The 20,695-nt window shown below is 37.8% G+C and overlaps 1 protein-coding gene across 1 annotated transcript; it reads right to left on the reverse strand.

Annotated features, from left to right (window-relative positions):
• Positions 1–7: 7 nt before the first annotated feature.
• On the reverse strand, positions 8–20,695 carry LOC107807249 (DNA-directed RNA polymerase I subunit 2). The gene is made up of 27 exons (XM_016631597.2): positions 20,312–20,695; positions 19,574–19,656; positions 19,371–19,490; positions 18,962–19,041; positions 18,737–18,800; positions 18,536–18,606; positions 17,569–17,646; positions 17,445–17,490; positions 12,106–12,286; positions 11,971–12,023; positions 11,782–11,855; positions 11,557–11,674; positions 9,784–9,871; positions 8,926–9,041; positions 7,350–7,477; positions 7,169–7,248; positions 6,331–6,569; positions 6,092–6,256; positions 5,793–5,957; positions 5,578–5,652; positions 5,262–5,365; positions 5,114–5,189; positions 4,844–4,972; positions 4,617–4,757; positions 1,939–2,151; positions 1,531–1,773; positions 8–930 (listed from the first exon to the last, which is right to left on the reverse strand). Exons 1-27 carry the CDS (start codon positions 20,511–20,513, stop codon positions 505–507), a joined length of 3,558 nt encoding a protein of 1,185 aa, XP_016487083.1. The 5' UTR covers positions 20,514–20,695; the 3' UTR covers positions 8–504.

The raw sequence follows: 20,695 nt of genomic DNA on the forward strand, positions 1-20,695 counted from the left end.
TAAAGAATAGACAATTAGAAGTATACTAAGATAAATATTAAAAAAAACTACTGGCTCCAAGAGAGCCTAAACAATGGTATCTTCTTATACATAAGTCACTACAATGTACAAAAAGCTATATCTAACAAAGTATAAAGCACATAACACTATATTTTGCTCTATACTTCACAAGGCCATCTTCATAATGCCAGGAAGGTCATTGCACCTCTTGAGCCAGACAAAAGACTTGTACAACTCGGGATTCTTACTAATGAGGTTCTCCATATTTTGCTCCCTCCAGCACTGTAGAGATGACAAGAAGCATGTGTTATTTGCAGCACACTTTCTATCTCGATGGCCTACTAGGAAGCTGGCCTTTCTATGTCTAAAACACATCACCATCGCCAGAATCGAGTCATCTGATGCTGCAACCCTTTGTTGGACATTTGCGCATCGGAGAGAACAATTACAGGTAAAATGAGCATCAAGCTCCTGCTTTTTTCTATCAGCAGCCTGAAACGCATATCAAGCTCCAGCCCCATTGCTTAGTTTGAGGGTCATCTTGATGTTCATGGCTGCCAGTTCAGCCGCTAGATATTTGAACACGTACGGCATTGCAACAGTCTCCATTCCTTTACTTGTCCGGCAAGCAAGACAAGTTACCTTTTTGGGTTCTCTAGCAGGTGGCAGACCACTAATTTTCCGCATTTCTTCTTGCATTTTTTGTTTTGGCGGCTGGATTAGTGACGCTGTTAGGATACTTCCACATTCAGAACACACGTCTGCAATGTGATGATCTGAGCTGGTATGGAGTCTATCATGCAGCAAATATGCTGCTCCATGAGCAAGGAGTGAGTCTCGTTCCATTTCTCCAAAGCGGATACCTCCTCCACGCTTTCTCCCCTTGATGGGCTGCCGCGTGACCTGGTCTACTGTTCCAGTAGAACGGACCTGTAAAAAGAAATGACCCAATTTCAGTATCCAACTATATAACCTGAACAGATCACCTCGGAATGAGGTTGATAAAGTAAGAATATTTGAAAGTCTTAATTTATTCAACTGCACCTGTGGTTTTTTGTGTTTGGGGGGGGGGGGGGGGGGGGGTTAAGTGGGGTAAAAAAGAGAAGCCTTCCGCAGGATAAACTTGTATTTTACACCTAGTCAAAGTGATATCCCACTTAAAGTCGAAGAAAAAAGAACAGCAGTAAAAGAGACCCATTAAAGCATCAAATCTGTCAACCCCGTAGTGCATAAGATACATTTAATAATATAGTAATGAAACACTCAAACAGGAAAAGGAAAACGATGTAGAGCAAGCATTTAAGGATCTTGGTATCATTTGTAAGTCAATATTGAGCAAAAAACAAGGGGTTCTTTTCCGGTTTTCAGTTTCCAACTTCCAAACTAAACAGTTCACATCAGACTTGAGCACAAGAGGTGGTTATGTAAGCAGTTATTCTCCCCTTGATGAAAACATGAATCAACATAAAAGAGTCAACGGGGGCAGGATGAATAATCAAGATTTTATTCTAATATCAGCATGATACGAACCTGAAATTTATCGGAAACCATGTGCCGTAGCCGCTGATAATAAACAGGCCCAATAAATATTTCACAAGTCAGCTCTGTCCCATATACTCCACTATATAGTACTTCTACACCATGGTAATTGAAGCCAGAAGCTGTTAACATGGAACCAAGTTCATCCACCAGTGAACTGGATTCTGATTCTGCATCCTTCATTGTGTTAGAAAATGGTGTTGCATCGACAAACTTTCCATGTAAAGCACCTCCCTGTTTGGAGATAGCATAGAAAATAAAGAGTCTTCAGCATGTATGATCATCCATGTCAAGCTAAAGGAACAATTTATTCCATAAACAAGAGATGTCGTCAGCACATGCAATCATGTAGCCAGCTACTTTAACTCCGAAGACTGACAGAAGAGAAAACAGACGTACCTTAGCAGCAATTGACTCCAATAGCATAGCAATCGTCATCCTTGAAGGGAATGCATGAGGATTAATAATAAGATCTGGCCTCATTCCTGTAACACCTGAGAATGGCATATCAATATCAGGCCATAATTGAGAGCAAACACCCTTTTGCCCATGTCGGCTGCTAAATTTATCACCAATTACAGGATTCCTGGAGCGCCTAAAACGTATGTTTGCCTGCCCAGAAGTGAGAAACGACTGTCATAAGTTGAACAATTTGAAGCTTTTTGAAGTCATGACACCAGAGTAAAAATTTTAGCTAACAGAGAGAAATGTGTACATCATGAACTAACAAGGTTTTTATTATCACAAATAAATAAATAAAAAGAAAAAAGAAAAAAGCTGACAAGTAACAACAGTTGCAAAATTTGATAAGCGCAATAAACCTTCAACCACAGCATCAAAGGGAACACCCCATACTTTAAGACGATAAAAAGTAAATAGTACCACAAACCCCCTGAAGAACATGAAATTTTGAACTTCCAAGGCAGACATGAGTCACCAAGAGAATATCAACTTACCTTGATACAATGAAATAAAAAGAGATATTGACAAGGCAATAAGATGAAGAAGTTATAGCAAACAACAGAGACTTCATAAACTTGTTATCTATGTTAGATCTATGCTAAATACAAATTAAGGAAAAGTAGTGGGTTCGTGAGTATGGACAGTAGGTGGCTAGAGATTATGGTTTTCTTCTTTTCCCTTGTCAAGGGAGGTGGACCACTACGACCAGCATAGTTACATCAGAAACCAAGAAACATTTGAAGTTATCCATTGCTCAAACGTTCAATCACAGAGACAGTGTCATTGACTAAAAGGTTTGCCCTGTAGGTTCCCGTTTGCCTTCAGTAGAACTAGGTATAAAATGCAAATCTAGTCAAGATTAGGTGATACTCCAAGTTCTCATAATTGATATGCTGCTGACATCTCAGGTAAAATATTGCATAAAAAGATTGAAAAAGCATAAATTTGAGGGGTGGGGGGAACAATATTAAGTTATGTACCATTGTTAGTTCAATAATCTCAGAAGCAGGAAAAAACTTGAAGCCAGCGGGACACCTCAAAGTCAAAAGTTAGGTTCACAATTAATCTGGGGGAATTTAAACCCTGAGGTTATCACAGATAGTAGTTGGGAGAACAGCTTAAACCCTGAGGCCATTCTCCTCAGCTAAGTTGTTTGCCAACAACCAACAGGATGTTGTTCGGCCATCCATTTGTTCCCGGTTAACAACTACCAAATCAATTCTCAAGCATAGGTAGTAACAACTTGCATGTTGAATCAACACTGCCACCTTACAGCAAAGGGACTATGAAAAATAATTTAAGTACCTTTCCCATGATCCCCTAACTTTTCTTCTTCCCCTCCCCTAACCAGATGCAAGTCTATATAATACATAATTTGAAGACACGGAATTTAAGGCGTGAGGGAAAGAGGCACTGATAAACTAGAAGAGCAAAACCCAATAGGATGCGGGGAAGGGTCTTGAGAAGATGGATAACTAACCATCTGAGGAAGAGTCTGAATCAGACAACAGGAAGCAATTTGATTCAGAATCTGAGTGCCCTATAAATGCTAACATTACGGGACTATAGCACTTGCTGGCTGCTGATGATATGTTGCAGAGGTGGAAGATGATGCTATATATACCTCTTGGGTTCCAGAATAACTGTTGGAACAAAGATGAGACAGCAATTTAAATCGTTGGAGATTCTTTTTTGATAACCGAGAAATCTCCGAGGGCCAATAAGGCACGAATTGAAACTCGGTTGATAACGGGCCCTTCCCTTTGCCCTTCTCCATTTCAACACCAGGCTTTTTTTTGTGGCAGGGTTCGAACTTGTGATGTTTGTCAAGAGACTGAAAGGATGTACTTCAACCACTAAAGCAACCTATAAACTATGACAGTTGATGCTGAATCTCTTTGGTTTAAGCTGGACCATGCCTAGAACTCTGGGATATTACTCCACAAGCTATTAGGTGAACTACAAGGAGAGAAAGGAACTCGAGAGCTTTTGAAGGTAAAGAAAAGTCCATCAGAAAGTTCTATAGGATTTTTTTTTTTGCAATAAAGTATAAATCTAAAGGACTTAGTCTAGCACACATGTTTTGCTGTTTGTATAGATGATGGAATGGAGTTCTGCAAAAGGAAGCTCTTCCCTTTACAGTTTGAGTATACCTTTTAATAGGGGCACCTTTCAGTTTGAGTATACCTCTAGTGTAACAGGGGCACCTTTCAGTTTGAGTATACCTCTAGTGTAATAAGGGCACCTTTCAGTTTTGAGTATACCTCTAGTGTAATAGGGGCACCTTTCAGTTTGAGTATACCTCTAGTGCAATAGGGGTACCTTCTAGCAATAAAATAGTAACTTACCAAAATGGATAGCTCTGCAATCACACGACTATGATAATAAAGCATCAGATAGAAAACGTTCAGTGGCCGATGTATATATCGGAACTAGAAAGCAAAAGATAAAAGAATTATACCAGCTTATATATTTTAACAAACCTTTCATTTTATGAAGATGGAAAAGGTAGAAAATTAAGAGCACAGAAACAACAGCAAAGCGGATCAGAAACCCGAAAAAGTAACAGCACACATATATCTTCTCAAAGTCGAACATATCCTGGAACTACTCACCTTCTGCAGATGCGTTTTATTTTTTACATCGACAGCAACATAATCAACAACAACAGGCTCTGAACCCTTCAACTTCATGTTAGTTGTCTGACTGGTTATTTCGTTGTAAATGGTACAATATGGCTCATGTGGATTAATCCTCTGTAATCAAATTAGCATGTTGGTTCAGACGCAACTTGACCCACAAAAAGAAAATAAAAAATAAAAAAGAACAGACATCCTCTTACCTGCCCCACATATGGAAGACCATCAGAATCAATCAGCTGATGAGATGACTTATCCAAATAGCTTCTTCTAAACACCCTTTGAGCACGATCAGATTTGGCGCTTTGCTCAGTCAAGTCAATTGTTTCTGTCTGCAGATCACACATTGGTCAATAAAAGACGTCCACATAAAAGATCAGAAAACTTGCCACTCCATCAATGCAGTGCCAAAAGGAAAGTCATAGTTCAGTAGATGAATTTGTATGGGGAAACCCCTTAGTGGCAGATGATACCTGGTATATATGCCCATGACACAAACCACGATCTACAGATGATTTATTTAAGACCATGGCATCCTCCATGTCATATCTGTATAACATGAAGATATGCATTTAATGTTTCCACTGATAGAAAAGACAAGGCACAGTACAGAACTCTTACCCTGAATAAGCCAAAACTGCCACAATTGCATTTGTTCCTAATGGATAGTCATCAACACAGTACTTCTCATAAGCTTTTGTGCGTACAATTGGAGTTTGAGGAGTCTGAAAAGATCCATTTTTCCCCAAAAGAAAATCAGAGGAAAGGGAAAAGATAATATCTCAGAGGCTAGAACATTATCAACATAAGTTCTTAAGATTTATAGCTGTTTCAAGGAAATGGCATCCAGTTCAAGGCACATAATTACTTAGATACTACTAAATAAGTCTCACCCTCCCAAAAAAATATCGAATTGCAAATAATAACCAGGACAAACCTGAAGGTGATATAGCTTTTGATCAGCACGACAGTTTAATGCTTGCGAGGAGAAACCCATTGTTTGTTTACCCATCTGTACAGTAGATGAAGCATGAGATCCTTTAACAATCAAAACAAAAATAGATGAAGCATGGGATATACTAATGTATTGAGCCTCAGCAGCGAGCAGTCTATATAACATCATCCAGAAATCCTTTAAAATTAACTCAATACCTGACACTGATACATATTACGTGGACTTTGATTATGATCAGACCAAGGTGTAAGATTGCCAACAACACTCAAAATATTAGTTGGATGAATTTCTCGATGTGTGGCAGGGAATACATTTTTCCTTCCTCCATCTCCACCATCCGGGCAGCTTATCTCCATATACACCTGCACATAACAAGTACATGACCTTGCAATGATATATTGGAGGTTCTCATTAACAGTAAAGTTCATTACATTCATGTCTGTTCCAGCAAAAGTGTAGAACTTGGGAGAGGAAAAGCCAGAAATATAGTACCCACCTGTTCAAAGGGTCCAATGAGTTCAAGATCATTGCCCTCTTCAGCAGGCGCAGAGATATTTCTTACAGGACGAACAAACCTAGAAGGAGATGTGAACAGATATAGACCAGGATATGCTCCACTCATGCTCAACGGGATGTATCCAACCTCCAAATCAACTGGGATCTACTGTCCATTAGGTGCATAATAAGTCACTAAGCAAAAGATCTTTTGCAAAAAGAAGTCGATCAGAAACAAACCGATATCGCTGACACTTTCAATCTTCGCAAGTATGTAACAGCTTCTTCAATTTTATCAGATCGCATACTGCCCACAATACGACCATCCAGTAGGACAGACAGCTCTTCAGGGGGGCCACCTTTCACAAGCTTTGGCGCTGATGGTATCATTCCAATTGTAGTCAACACGCGCAATATGGACTCCCGGATTTTGAAGAAGTCTTTAATATTTCCCTTCAAATCATAGTATGACGTGATGCCTAGTGACAGAATGATTGTATTAAGTGGATAGCAAATTTTGCATTGTGTTTTCCAAATAAAATAGAGAAATTAATCAAAGGACATTGGACCTCACAATCATACTTAGTTTGAAGTGGAAGCATTTAGTGCTAAAGTTGAATATTTGACTAAAAAAGAGCAAAGAAACAATTTATGTCACACACTATCAGGACTTCACATTCCCTGTTTAACTACTGATGTGAATATGACACAAGGAGTCCGTGGTACGTGCAGCAAATGATGGGCAATTGGAGCAATGCATGTAGTAGCATAGAAGAAGAAGTTGCAGTAACAGAGAAACACTAGGGGATGCAAAATTCCACAAAAGGTTAGTGATATACAGGTTAACTTCACCCCTGAAAAGCACCAGTGGTGATTGGGAAGTGGCAATGCCCCTCCTGTTCTGGGTTAACAGTTAGTTTTCTCCTTGCCATATTGATTCAGCAAGTGGTGAATCAATGGGAGCGAGCAAGATTTCATAAAAGAAAAAAGGTTAAGTAAAAAAAAAGAGCAAAAACAAGACTATATCCCAAAGTTAGGTTGGTGAACACAATCGACAGCACAAGGAAAGGGAACTTACGGCAAGATGCAGTCATATGATTAAGCAACCCACATGGCTCCCCATCAGGTGTGTGAACAGGACAAAGGAAACCCCAAGATCTGAAAAATGGTGGGAAGTGCCACAAAAATATGAATGAAAACTTAATAGTGATTTCCCATGAAAATAAAGCAATTGGGCAGCGGACAAAAAGACAACATACTCAGGCAACAACTTCCGCACACTTGTCGTACGAAGGCCAGCAAATGAGGCACCTCGATGAACTGCTCGGAAATGTGAAAGGAAACGGAGGAAATTTAACCTCTCTGCCTGAACTGTCATACCAGCTCTCTAACCAAAAAAAAAAAAAACAGCCAAGTGAAGATGCTCATGAGAACATGATGCCAAAGGTGCACTTTCTATAAAATGATCTAACCAAAGTTTAATATTTGAGAGGCCAAAATTGGCTTCCATTGCCTAACTGTGCTACCTTCAACAAGAATTATCTCATTCATACAAATTTTTTTAATAACATGAAAAAGCATGAAAAGCACCACTATTGTTTGTCACAAAAATACACTTCCTTTAAAATGGGAAGAACCTGTTTAACTAGGACTAGGAGTACTAGTAGAAGCGAATGAAAAGGAGTTTAAATTTCTCTGATAGGTTCTTTTTTTGGGATAGGTATAGTCAATCAGATTACCCCACACAAAGCTGCTGTAGATCTACTTATTTAATGCAATCACCCACTTCCCCCCCCCCCCCCCCCCCCCCCCCCAAAAAAAAACAAAAAACGAACAAAGAGAAACCTACTTGATGTTTCACAAGCACCCGTAACTCGCAAGTTATCCCTTTCTATTCTATCTACCAACCCTCGGGGAAGAAGAGAATTCTATTTGAGACTCCGCTGTCAAATTAACTTAAATAGCGGCCTATCCAAACGCTTAAACTTAAAATAGCCAGCGGATATATAATATATGTATAATCCATATATAGAAGGGGAGACTTGGCGTAACGGATAAAGTTGTTGCCATGTGACTAGGAGATCACGAATTCGAGCCGTGGAAACAGCCTCTTGCAAGGTAAGATTGCGTACAATAGACCCTTTTGGTCCAGCCCTTCCCCGGACCCCGCACATAGCAGGAGCTTAGTGCACCGCTCTGCCATTTTTTTTATAATCCATATATAATATGTGTAGAATCGTGTATAATCATTAAATAATCTGGGTATACTAGCTAGAAAAAGTAAACAATGAATTCAACCGATTATTTGTGTAAAGATCTCCCCAACGAAAACCACTAAAAATAGACTATCTTTAAGCCCGTGTTCTTTTTGCTCACTATGGTACCCAATCTACTTGGTGTAGTTTCTCCAACAAGGCACTATGAGTATTCCTTTTGTCAAGAATTTCAATCCAACACTGCATGTACGTTAGCTTTGTGGCATAACAGAACAGAATCTTCAGATGTAATTCAATCGAAATTCTTTCTCCATTTTCTGTTAGTTTTGTTAGGTTTTCCTTCCTGTGAGAACTTTTTACCGATTATTAACTGTTCAATTTCATTTAGTATCCCTATGTGTTCTCTTTTTTCTTTTTTGATTGGTCTACCTTCCTATATGAATCTTATGGTAGTTATCAGATGAAGCAGAGAAAGCTTAAACTCATTTTCCTTTCAGAAGACAAAATGTTTGAGTTCTGCCATATGGAGAATAAGAAAGACAGTTAGGAAGAAGCATCAGTTGCAAATGCAAATGTCTTAATTGTTGGTGCTTCGTATAAAAGCAGCATAAATAAATACCTGCTGCAAGTCAAGACCTGATTGTGTAACCAATCTCCCAGTCTTTAACATGTTCTCAATAGCCAAGCTCATCTGTTTGGGAGCATTTTTTTCAATAGTCTTCTTGACATCTGCCACTGCAATATACATAAAAGCAGATGAAGTCAATCCAAAATTCTACCTGAGTTCTAGGAGGAAGCTGATTTAATTATCTTATATGTGAGGTACATGAGCATTCTCTGGCATGGATGTTTAAGGTTATCTTATTTGTAGGTGAATCATAGGCCTGCATATTGGTGATCACTAAATGATGAAAAAACGGAAAAGAGACTGAAAAATGAAGAGAAGAAATGTAATTTTGGCCCGGATTTGATCTATGGAAATTGAGATAACTGAATGGGAAAAAAAAAGGGAAGCTCTGACTTTCTGGACATTAGTACTTGTGTTGCAACGTTAAACTAACAGAAAAGCTTATGATAATGACCCATGTAGGACTGGCAAAAAAGGCATAAATATTCAGACAAAGTCTGGACCGGACCAATTCCAGAACTTTTGCAGGGATGTCCCAAATTATTCATCGGTCCACGCAAGTTGCATGCTAAGATCAGGAACAGCTTCACGGGTGAAAACTGATGTGAAACTTTGTCATTTGTTTTATAAGATAAATAAATTTCATTAATATTTCGGCCACAAAAGCGCCTGTATACAAGTAGTATACAAAAAAGAAGAGAAGATGTGAAGCTTTTTTAAAAAATAAACTTTGTGTACATAACTTGCAAATTTCTGCAACATTTTTGTGAAAGCACTCATCATAGCCATGTACATATATCTACAAAGTGATATAAACTAAGATGGATAAAATAGGTAGATGGAACATACAGCTACTTAGCTCAAACTTCTTTTTTTCACCATCAGTTTCTTCTTGAAGCATCCTTTGTAATCTAAGCAGCCAATCTTGTAGCTTTTCCTGTAAATGTGCTAGAGAATGTCAAGACAAAGTTAAGATTGCAAATACAGTAAAAAAAATTTACCATCAACTAATACAACCAACGCAAAACTGCAAAATCCAAGTAGATAACAGTTATGTCAGGAAAAACAAAAGAACATTCTGATTCAGAAATGGTGTCGATCTGTAAAAGCGTAACACAACTCAACACATAAAATTGAATATCTCATGTGAGGAAGACATTAAACATGTTTGATAATAAAATTAGAAGATCACTTAATATATTAAGTGCCACTTTTTAAATGCTTCACGAATCATAACACAAAATCAATGAGACTTCATCTCAAACTTGTCAACCATTACATGTCGGTACCAAAACGAATATATTTCAACATATATTATCAGATTAACATATTCATAATTAAATATACATTATGTTTAGTGCATATAGAAGTTAAAAGAACATAAACTAGTTAGACATGTAAAGTCTTTTAGTTTCAGCATCTAGTTTCATAAGTATCCAATGAATGAAACATTTAATCAGTTTCAGTAACAAGTTTCAGACATGTAACAGTAATTTAATTGCTTAAAGGTTAGTGACTTCAATTATGCAGTAATTTAAAGTTGACTTTGACCTAAAAAATTTAGTTTTACCACATAGCTCCCAAGATGTAATATTTGCCACATCCTCATGTTTTGTAATGAGTAAAAGGGAAATTAATAATGGAATAGAAGCACCAAGAAGGCGGAAGGATAGAAGAAAGAAAAGTAAAAATCAAAGTACTAGAGTGTGAAAGGACAGAAACTTTCAAGTGGAAACTGAAGGAATCCACGAACCGTGCTAATTCTTTTATCCCCTTCATACCAAAGATACGAGAAGTCTAAACACTAAAATTTAGACCTATGAACAGGAAGAGTGGAACACTCATATTGTGTGCTATCCCTCTACTTCGACAACATCACCACATGAGGCAGTGTGGAAATATATTCAGAATTCTGTATGTCTTTTTGATCTTCAAACCAGCCCATGATGTAACGCTGTCCCCTAAACAGAGGCATTGACTCATTATGTGCCAAATGGGAATAGGACATTTGCTAGAGATCTCCTGCTAGTTCACAATGTAATAGAAGATATCTACATTCTCTTAAAGTGTTCTTTTAATCGTTAAAGAGTACTAAGTGATGTGTAACTGCACACAATGTTATAGCACCAAGGAGCTCAAAAATTATAAGAATCCATCTATTTCTTTCATATTCCCATATTACCCCAAAGTTCAAACAGCTAAACAAAACGTAATACAGTCACAAGAGCAGCCACTTGTCCTTCAAAACATCACACATTTCTTTTAAGTGCCTTGTGCAAGCAAAAGAAAATATATATCCATAAAATGTACTGCAACCACGAGCTGTCGCAGACAACTTTAGCACTTGTAGTATGCCTAACTCTCAACTTAAAAGACCTACTTAGTATTCGACTTAAATGGGCATGAATATAACACAATTGATGGAGATGACTCATCCAGCAAACATCAACTAGTTCGGGTTTGAGATATAGTTGATTGCTACTTAATTCATCCTGGATATAAGATTTTTTAGCACAAGGGAGAATGACAAGACATATTGCTATGCGGCACTCACTATTTAAGCATTACATTCAATATCACAAGACAATTATTCCGTAAAAGAAATAATTTCAAAGTTTGGACCTTGAGATAAATAGTAATTAAGTGACCCGGCAGCAAAACTTCTTGATTTTGCAGAGAGTCTGGATTGTCTAGGACAGAAGTCTGGTCTATAAGAGAAAAAAGCTTCTGCAACATAAAGCTAAATAAAGAAAAAGTATCAGTATATCAATAGCCAAAACATACAACTGCAGGTGGAAGAGTAACCATAAAATCACAAGACAACTTCCAAAGAAGAAAAATACTAACACAAGTAGATTGAATTTATCATGATTGTTATCCAGATGGACAAATATGTAGTCTCTTAGCACAGCATCAGCAACCTGCCAAGAGAAACAGAGAGGAGTATGTGACGTACGGGTATCAAATCCAGACAAAAAATGTTTGTTCTGACTATTAGAAATAAATCATGTCACGTACAACCAAGATAATACTTACAGTATTGTAACTATAATTTTGCATTCCTGTCATAACGGGTTGGAAATGCTCCCCTGAAAAGTAGAAGATTGATCATATGCAGTCAACAGTCGTGATAAGGTGACAGTTAACCTTGACAGGAAACAGAACAAGTACCAATATGTTGGAGGCACTGTGCTCGGGTGAAAAGAGATAAAGCTTGAACTTCATCCAGAATAATTTTTGCTCTTTCACCGACAAGCTGGGTGCCAACAGCTCCCTTTACTCGGTCATATTCCTCATTGTAGCAACATGTTAAATTGACGTATATTTCGTGATCAGTAGTGTCAACGAGGGCCTGGGGACACATAAATACGGTAAGAAGTCTAGCAAAATAGACAAGGTTAGCGGGATAAAGCCTAGTGGTTTCTAGCAACGCCTGCCCCCCACCCCCCACCCAAAAAAATGAATCCTTCTTTATCTTCCCAGTAATCAATAAGTTATGGTACCCCAATTATGCACCAATTTGTATAATATTTACAGAACGAAGGTCCAACAAATATACAAATGAGACAAAGAGAACTTCAGTAAAGCCTGAAAGTAACTTGTTAAATATGAAAAAGAATATATTAGAGGTCTAACTGTACATAATGTTTTCTTTTTGTTACCTTGTGTAAATACTCTCTTATATATATATATATATATATATACAGAGAGATGTGTAGAGTGGCTGTACACTTTTTCCCCAATCTCTTTTCTCTCTTATTTCACATGGTATCAGAGCTAGGGTTGGGGAAACCAAGTTACATCACTTCCCTCTCTATCGCTTGTGACAGAATCTGTCCTCTTTGTCTCCATCCGGGCGGTTAACAGATTTTTGTTTTCTCGCTACAGGTGGACTGATTTTTTTCGTTGTTTTTCTTTCACTGGTTTGGTTCGTTGGTCTTTTGTGACTGGTTCTTCGCGCTGCTCTTCGTTCGTTGGTTCTTCAACATAGTGGCCTCCTTTCTGCTGGTAACACTGAAAAATTGAATTTTTGTTGGCTATTGTTTAATTGGAGTAATCTGGCTACAGTGATTAATTCTTGGATTTTGAAGACTCTTCCATACTGCTTTCACTGATTTTTTGTTGGTTATTGCATTCGTCTTCAAGACCTTATTGAAACCATCTCAATCTAAAATGTCAGAAAAACAAAGTTTAGTTCCTGGTGCATACGGTGGTTCCCTAATTTTTGGAACTCCAGTGATTTCTACCGTCAAACTTAACGGAAGAATTTTGCTGATTGGAGGGACGCTGCTAAATTGTGGTTTATGTGTCAAGGGCATTTGCAGCACCTTCCAAAAGATGTGTCAGAAATTGAGGAGTCTAAGAAGGCAAACTGGACCCGAATTGATGCCTATCTTTGTTCCCTTCTATGGCAGGCAATTGATCCTTCCCTGATGGCAGTTTTCCGTCCATACAAGACATGTAAAGGAGTATGGGCTCGCGTCCATGAGATGTATATCCGTGATGTTACGAGGGTTTATGATGTCCTCTCTAGCCTCTTTCAGCTTAAATTGACAGATACTGATATGCAAACACACTTGGCGCGCTTGCAGGCATTGTTTACTGAATTTGATGAGATTATGCCTTGTACAACTGATTTGAAAGCACAAGATCAATGTGACAAAATGAAAATGGTTATATGCTTACAAAGTCTAGGGGTGATTATGAATCTGTCCGAGCTCAGATCCTTAGTGGAGAATCAATACCTCCATTGAAGGATGTATTTGCTCATTTGATTTGAGTGACTAGTAATTTGGTGGCTCTATCAGGTATGATGGGGGAGGAGAAAACTGCCTTTGTGACTGATTCTAATTTATTGGGTACAACATATGGTTGGAAGGATAATCGAGGATTTAAAAGTGGTAAAGGCAAAGAAGGTCATGTGAATCCTTTAACTTGCAATCATTGCAGAAGTCGTGGTCACACCCAAAATAAGTGTTATTCTTTACATGGGTTTCCTCCTAAAATTGCTAATGCTGCTCAGACACAATTTTCTACCAATTCAGATGGTAATGCAACTTCATCCAATGTTCCCTCCACTGGATAGTCCTCTATAGTTATTTCAGCTGAGGAATATGCTCATCTACTACTAAAATTGCTCATCTGCTACTTTACATGGGTTTCCTCCTAAAATTGCTAATGCTGTTCAGACACAATTTTCTACCAATTCAGATGGTAATGCAACTTCACCCAATGTTCCCTCCACTGGATAGTCCTCTATAGTTATTTCAGCTGAGGAATATGCTCATCTGCTACTAAATTAGGCAGAATAGCAGGCGTCTCAACCTATTGCTCACCTAGCACAGTCGGATAAGTCATTGGCTTGTCTTACTACATCTTCCTCTCTTGGCCCTTGGGTCCTTGACTCGGGCACATCTGACAATATGTCGGGTAACTAAAATTATTATCTATCTTCATACTCCTTATTCTTTACCTTTAGTTACTTTAGCTAATGGTTCTACTACCTCTGTGAGTGGTCTTTGGACTGCTCAACTCACTGCTTCCGCACCCTTTATTATCTTCCCAAGTTTCCTTGTAGTTTAATATCCATCAGCAAACTAACCAAGGAATTTAACTGTTTTGTGATTTTTACTTCTGATTCTGTGTTTTTTTTGGATTTGAAGACTGGAGGAACGATTGGAAAGGGGCATAGTCTCAAGGTCTTTACTGGCTAGCTGTTCCAACACCTTTTGAAGCACCTACTGCCTGCACCGTCATTGCATTCCCGCAACAAATTCATTGTCGTCTTGGTCATCCTTCCTTGGCTAGTTTGAAGCAGATGGTTCCGAGTTTTTCAAATGTTAGTCAACTAAAGTGTCAGACTTGTCAGCTTGGTAAACACACTAGGGTTCAGTTTCCAAGTAGAGTCAACAAACAAGCTAGTGCTCCTTTTGTTTTAGCTCATTCAGACATTTGGGACCCAGCCCCCGTTGTTTAGTCAAGGTTATCCTTACTTTGAAACATTCATTGAGGATTATTCTAGAATGACATGGGTTTATTTATTGAAGAATCGTTCTGATTTTATATTTCACTTTTGTCCCATTTGCCAATGAAATTCAAACACAATTTGGTGTCCCTATTTGCAGTGACAATGCTTGAATATATTTCTCAACACCTTTTAAGTTTTTTATGTCTTCCCGGGGCATGTTACACCAATCTTCTTGTGCATATACTCCTCAACAAAATAGGGTTGTGGAATGGAAGAATCGACACCTTGCTGAGACTGCACGAACTTTACTCATACATATGATTGTGCCAACTCGTTTCTGGGGTGATGCACTTCTCAATTCATGTTACCTGGTAAATAGAATGTCTTCTAGTGTTCTTCATGGTCAAATTCCTTTTTCAATTCGTTTTTCTCTAATGCAGTTTACTCACTACCTCCATGCATCTTTGGATGTCTTTGTTTTGTTCATCAGTTACTTCCAGGTTCGTCCAAGTTATCTCCTCGCCCGATAAAGTGTCTTTCTGGGTTACTCTCGAGCACAAAATGGATACGGTGTTATTCACCAAAACAACATCAGTATTTTATACATGCAGATGTAACCTTTTTTGAATATACTTCATTTCTTTCCAAGTCTTCAGACCATTGTGAGTTGATATCTGACCCATTTCCACTCCCTCCTATCTCTTCTAAGGAATCATCTACCACTCCACCAAATAATCCACCGGAAATGATTACTTATCAGCGCAAGCACAAAAGAACTCAGGTGGAGGTTGGCCCAACAGAGGCGTTACAGGTACCTTCTAATAAACAATATCCTGACCCCTGCTCTAACGTTGCCTGCCTTCATCTTTGCATCCACCATCATTGTCTTTTACAAAACTAGATTTTCCTATTGCACATAGAAAATGTACCCGTTCTACTGCCAACCCTCAAAATATAGTCATGCCTCTTGCCTTATCTATAAATTTCTAAATTATACTCCCTCCGTTCCAGCTTATGTGAACCTATTTCCTTTTTGGTCCGTTCCAAAAAGAATGACCCCTTTCTAAATTTAGAAACAATTTTGCTTAAACTTACAATTCTACCCTTAATGAGAAGCTTTTATAACCACACAAATACTCTGGCCCCTTTTTGACTTCTTTAGGACCACAAATTCCAAAAGTCTTCATTTTTTCTTAAACTCCGTGCCCAATCAAACAGGTTCACATAAATTGGAACGGAGGGAGTAACCGTTTATCTGCACCATATATTGAATTTCTTTCTTCTTTGGACTTTGTTTTTGTTCCTAGATCTCTTACAGATGCACTGTCACATCTTGGCTAGCAGGCAACAATGGAGGATGAGATGTCTGCATTGAATGCTAATGAAACTTGGGAGCTTGTTTCCTTACCACCAGGTAAGACTACAGTAGGGTGTAGTATATACGGTAAAAATGTCCCCCGATGGTCAAATTGATTGTTTGAAGGCTCGTCTTGTCGCTAAGGGGTACACACAGGTTCTAGGTTTGGACTATGGAGATACTTTCTCTCCTGTAGCAAAGATTGTGTCTGTTCGTCTATTGTTATCCTTGGTTGTTGTTCATCACTGGCCATTTCATCAATTAGATATCAAAAATGTTTTTCTGCATGGTGACTTGGAAGAAGAGGTTTACATGGAGCAACCACCTGGGTTTGTTGCTCACAGGGAGTGCTTTGGCAAGGTGTAAACTCCAAAAGTTCTTATATGGTTTGAAGCAATTCCCTGGAGCATGATTCAGTCACTTTAGCTCAATTGTCCTTGATTTTGGTCTGGTAAGAAGTCAATTTGATCATTCAGTATTTTATCGACATTGTGAAGGAAAACAGATTCTCCTGGTTGTATATGTTGATGATATTGTTATTACTGGAGATGATGTTGTTGGCATTAATCAACTAACGGGCTATTTGCACTCACAGTTTCAAACCAAAGACTTTGGGGCCTTGAAGTACTTTCTTGGAATTGAAGTTGCTCAATCTAAATGAGGCATTTACATATCACCGAGAGTAGGTACTAGATATTGCTCGAGTCTAAGACAGTAGATACACCAATGGATCCCAACATAAAGTAGACACCAGGAGACAAGAAGCCCATAATATCATCATATACTTGGTGCTCCAAAATGGTGTTTTACATCAAAACAGGTATACAAGTCCGGCAGGATGGTATCCAACCAAGACCAAGCCTATTACGACATAAACAATAATCTACCATGAAGTGTGATCCAAGCCCAGAGTTCAAAAGAAAAACTTTTGTCGAATCAATGCATCAACATCAACTATTCACTTCTACATTTGAATAGTTCTTAAGCGAGCCCCCTAATGCTACCCCAACAATAATGTAATTGATTTTGTAAGTATCCTTTGCCAGCATTACAGCTTCTGATAGAATGATATAGCTGGTTAATTTTGAAATTTTAAATCTATACTGCATTTTAACCAGGTATATTACATAAAACATTCTAGAGTCTCAAAGAGGAATCTAACGAGACTAGAGAATACCAGTTTACCTTTAATATGATACCAACAGGAAGCAAGTATTCCCTTCCTTGTATCCTGCAAGGAGATAGCAAGAAGAATGCTTTTGAAATTATACAAGAAGACAGTTCAATCAACTAAGCTGTAGTTCCTCACCAGAATCCAAGTCTTGCACTTCCATTATTTAGATAATACAATTTAACTGAGACTGCAGACTGATCTTCTCTAACGCATCTGAAATCCAAATAGATGGATCAGTATTGTGCCAAATACATGTGAGCCCAACAAATAAAGAAGAACCAAAACAGTATCATATAAATGACGCAAAAACATTTTGACCATTATTATATCCTAATTTATTCTCCGAGTAAATAAGCCAAAGACACTTATTAATATGTCCAACTCCTGTAAAGCAGAAAGAACCAAAGTTATACAAAACTTTCTCTCCAGTGAGCCATAAAAGACCAATATGGTCAATCAGGCCATCTCAAATCAGCTTTGTCATTTTCACTGATTTAAAAGATTGGTTATTGGTCAAAACTATACAACTACTAGAGGAACTTTTCCTTGGCTCCACAATATAATAAATGTATAACAATAGTTTAGTACTTGCCCTTTGCAAGTATTAATTCTGCAGTCTCAGACCAAAAGAATTACTGTAGATGGATTTATTATGTAGTTATCATTGGAACTCTATCAGAAGGACAAAGATTAACCATACAACCAACCCTATCAGAGAATAGGATCAAACAAACCTCTTCCTTCCAGCATCCTTTCCTTCATCCTTCCCGGTTACTTTGATTGATGATTTTAAATAACTAAAAGAAAGGGTTATCTGTTCTCAGATGTCTTACCGGTGTTAGTCATAACACAACGGTCACTTTCTTTTTATACCATTTATGAGCACAAGAATCTCCAATAAATACTTCTAGTACATGACGTTTATTTGAGAATATCTTCTTCTTTTTTTTGCAGAGGCATATTTATTTCGGCAGACATGTAAGCAATGATCTTTAGGAACTGTCACAAGCAAGATAACATCTTCTTATAAACAAGCATCAATGCTATAACCGAACACAATTGCTACATAAGCAAGTCATCAGTAAGAGTGTTGAGAAGGAACCTTATAACGACAGCTTTATCGGAATACCCTTCACGTCTATCACGAAATGAATTCCGTACCATACTCATTGGCTGGAGGTTAAAATGTTAAATGAAACCAATGAATCACATGAAAGAAATAGAAAATTCCAGCAGAATAAAGCATAATGTAGAGAAACCTGTGTAAATGTAGTGCAAGTGTCAAATAGATAGGAAGACTCACATAGTTTCGTTTTGGCAAAATTAGAAGGCGAATGACTCTCTCAAGCCCTTTAAGAATGAAATATCTGTGAATACACCCAAAAATTTATGTCTATGTTACAAAAACATGATAGATTATTCAAAATTCTTCAATTCCCAATGAAAAAGGCAGGACTCCTAAATCTGCGGAGAAAAGGTGCTGGATAGAGTGAGGATAAAGTGATTGATAATTAAAATTTGAGCTCACCCGCCCATTTCTGATGGTTCTTCCTTGTGAGCAGTTAACTTTTTGGAGTCATCAGCAGCTCTCAGATGACATAGTTTTGACTAAAAGAGGAAAGATGAACAAGCTAAAGGTCATGCAAGTGTTAACAATAGTATGTCATTAAAGAGGAAAAAAGGAGGCAACACATTTCCTTTTGACGGTTCTACAATTGAGCGCTTAATTTAAACCTCTGCAACAGACAGATGCTGGCGTAAAACACATGTATACACTGGGATAAATGATCAAAACCACTTTTAAGGTGTCCACTGCCAGATTCTTTTCTATAACTATCCCATAATGTCTTGTTTTTCTCAACTTGCAACATTTTCAGCTGAAATTAAATGAATATTTAAGTCATCAAACTAGGTATTATAGATTTAAAAAAGCTGACCTTCAACATGATAGGGAACTGCCCAAAATTAAATTTCTCTCTGATCACTGCTCCATCTCCATACTGGAAGCAAATATCCACCAAAAACTTTCCCGTATATGAAAGTTTAGCTTGTCGACACTGTTTCACGAACGCAATAGATCATAGATTAGCTGCGGTCACGGATTCCACTGACAGAAGTACGCATGAACATAAAATCTTACCTCAAAAGGATACAGAGCATCATGCATGGTCTTGGAAGTTCGTTCCTTTTGAGGTGGGAATATTTCAGGTTTGCCGAACCAGAGTAGTCTTAGGTTAAGAAAAACTATTAAATAAACGATTAACTTAAGACTGGCGATAAGAAAAAAGAAACTAACAAAAAGAAGCAAAAACAACATTCACCTCCTTGTTTTACAGATTAAAAACACAATTAAGCCAAGCTCAAATATTTTAATCTCTAACCCATATCGGAAGCACTGTGAAACTGTTTTTAATACATTTTGACTAGTAAATGACCGCAAAGCACGAACCTTTCCTCAGATTTTATCATGAAAAGTCATATTCACTACCAAATGCACTAAATTTATTTTCCTACTCTAAATTGATAGTAGTACTATATAATGTACTTACCTCTTCTCCAATTCTGAAATAAATCTTAAAATTAAAAGGACTTTTGTTTTTCAAATAAACTGAGGACAGAAAATTATAATCCTAACTTCACCATGATTCAATGCACAACCCCTAGGTCTTCAATTTATACAGTAGAAAAGAAAAATAAGATAGTTAAAAAAAATCCAATCTTTAACACAAGGCACATATTTTCAAGCTGTTCACTATCCTGTTTGACTAAATAAGACAGACTCCGTCTCTTTTTAGCTCTGTATATAGCTAAAAATTCAATCAGAAGAATTGGCAACTAAAGAAAGGAATTTTGAAAAGAAAAAAGAAAAAAAGGATATTTCTTAGCTTGAGCTTGGAAAAGGAATCGAGGACTTCAACGGGCTTGATATTGAGGAGCATGGTTTCAAGACCATTATCGACCATATGATCAAAGGACTCAATATGGTGGCTGAACAGCTCTTTCAGTGCTGAGTAATCTTTCTCTTGCAACAAATGCGGCCGTGACATCGCCTTATTCTTTCCTTCGTTTTGGTCTTCCATCTTCCTGTTGTCTTTCTTGGACAGTATGACTGACAGCTAGGGTTTAGGGTTTAAGAAACTGAAAGAAGAAAGAACAAGTTTTTGTCAATGGGTGGGGCGGCGTTTGGGAAGAGGCGTCCCTTATTAGTAGTTAGCCGTAATTGTAATAACTTAGAAACATTGTGCAATGAAACAAAAATTAT

This window comes from Nicotiana tabacum, chromosome 19, assembly GCF_000715075.1.
Source record: "Nicotiana tabacum cultivar K326 chromosome 19, ASM71507v2, whole genome shotgun sequence".
Taxonomy (NCBI): Eukaryota; Viridiplantae; Streptophyta; class Magnoliopsida; order Solanales; family Solanaceae; genus Nicotiana; species Nicotiana tabacum.

Bases quoted from the DNA above. Each gene is read 5' to 3' on its own strand.
- LOC107807249 (XM_016631597.2), bottom strand. From the start codon at position 20,513: ATGGAAGACCAAAACGAAGGAAAGAATAAGGCGATGTCACGGCCGCAT. The intron at 19,491-19,573 runs GTAAGATTTTAT...TTCGTGAAACAG, and splicing joins ATGCTCTGTATCCTTTTGAG to TGTCGACAAGCTAAACTTTC. The intron at 6,257-6,330 runs GTTTGTTTCTGA...AATGGACAGTAG, and splicing joins TGAAAGTGTCAGCGATATCG to ATCCCAGTTGATTTGGAGGT.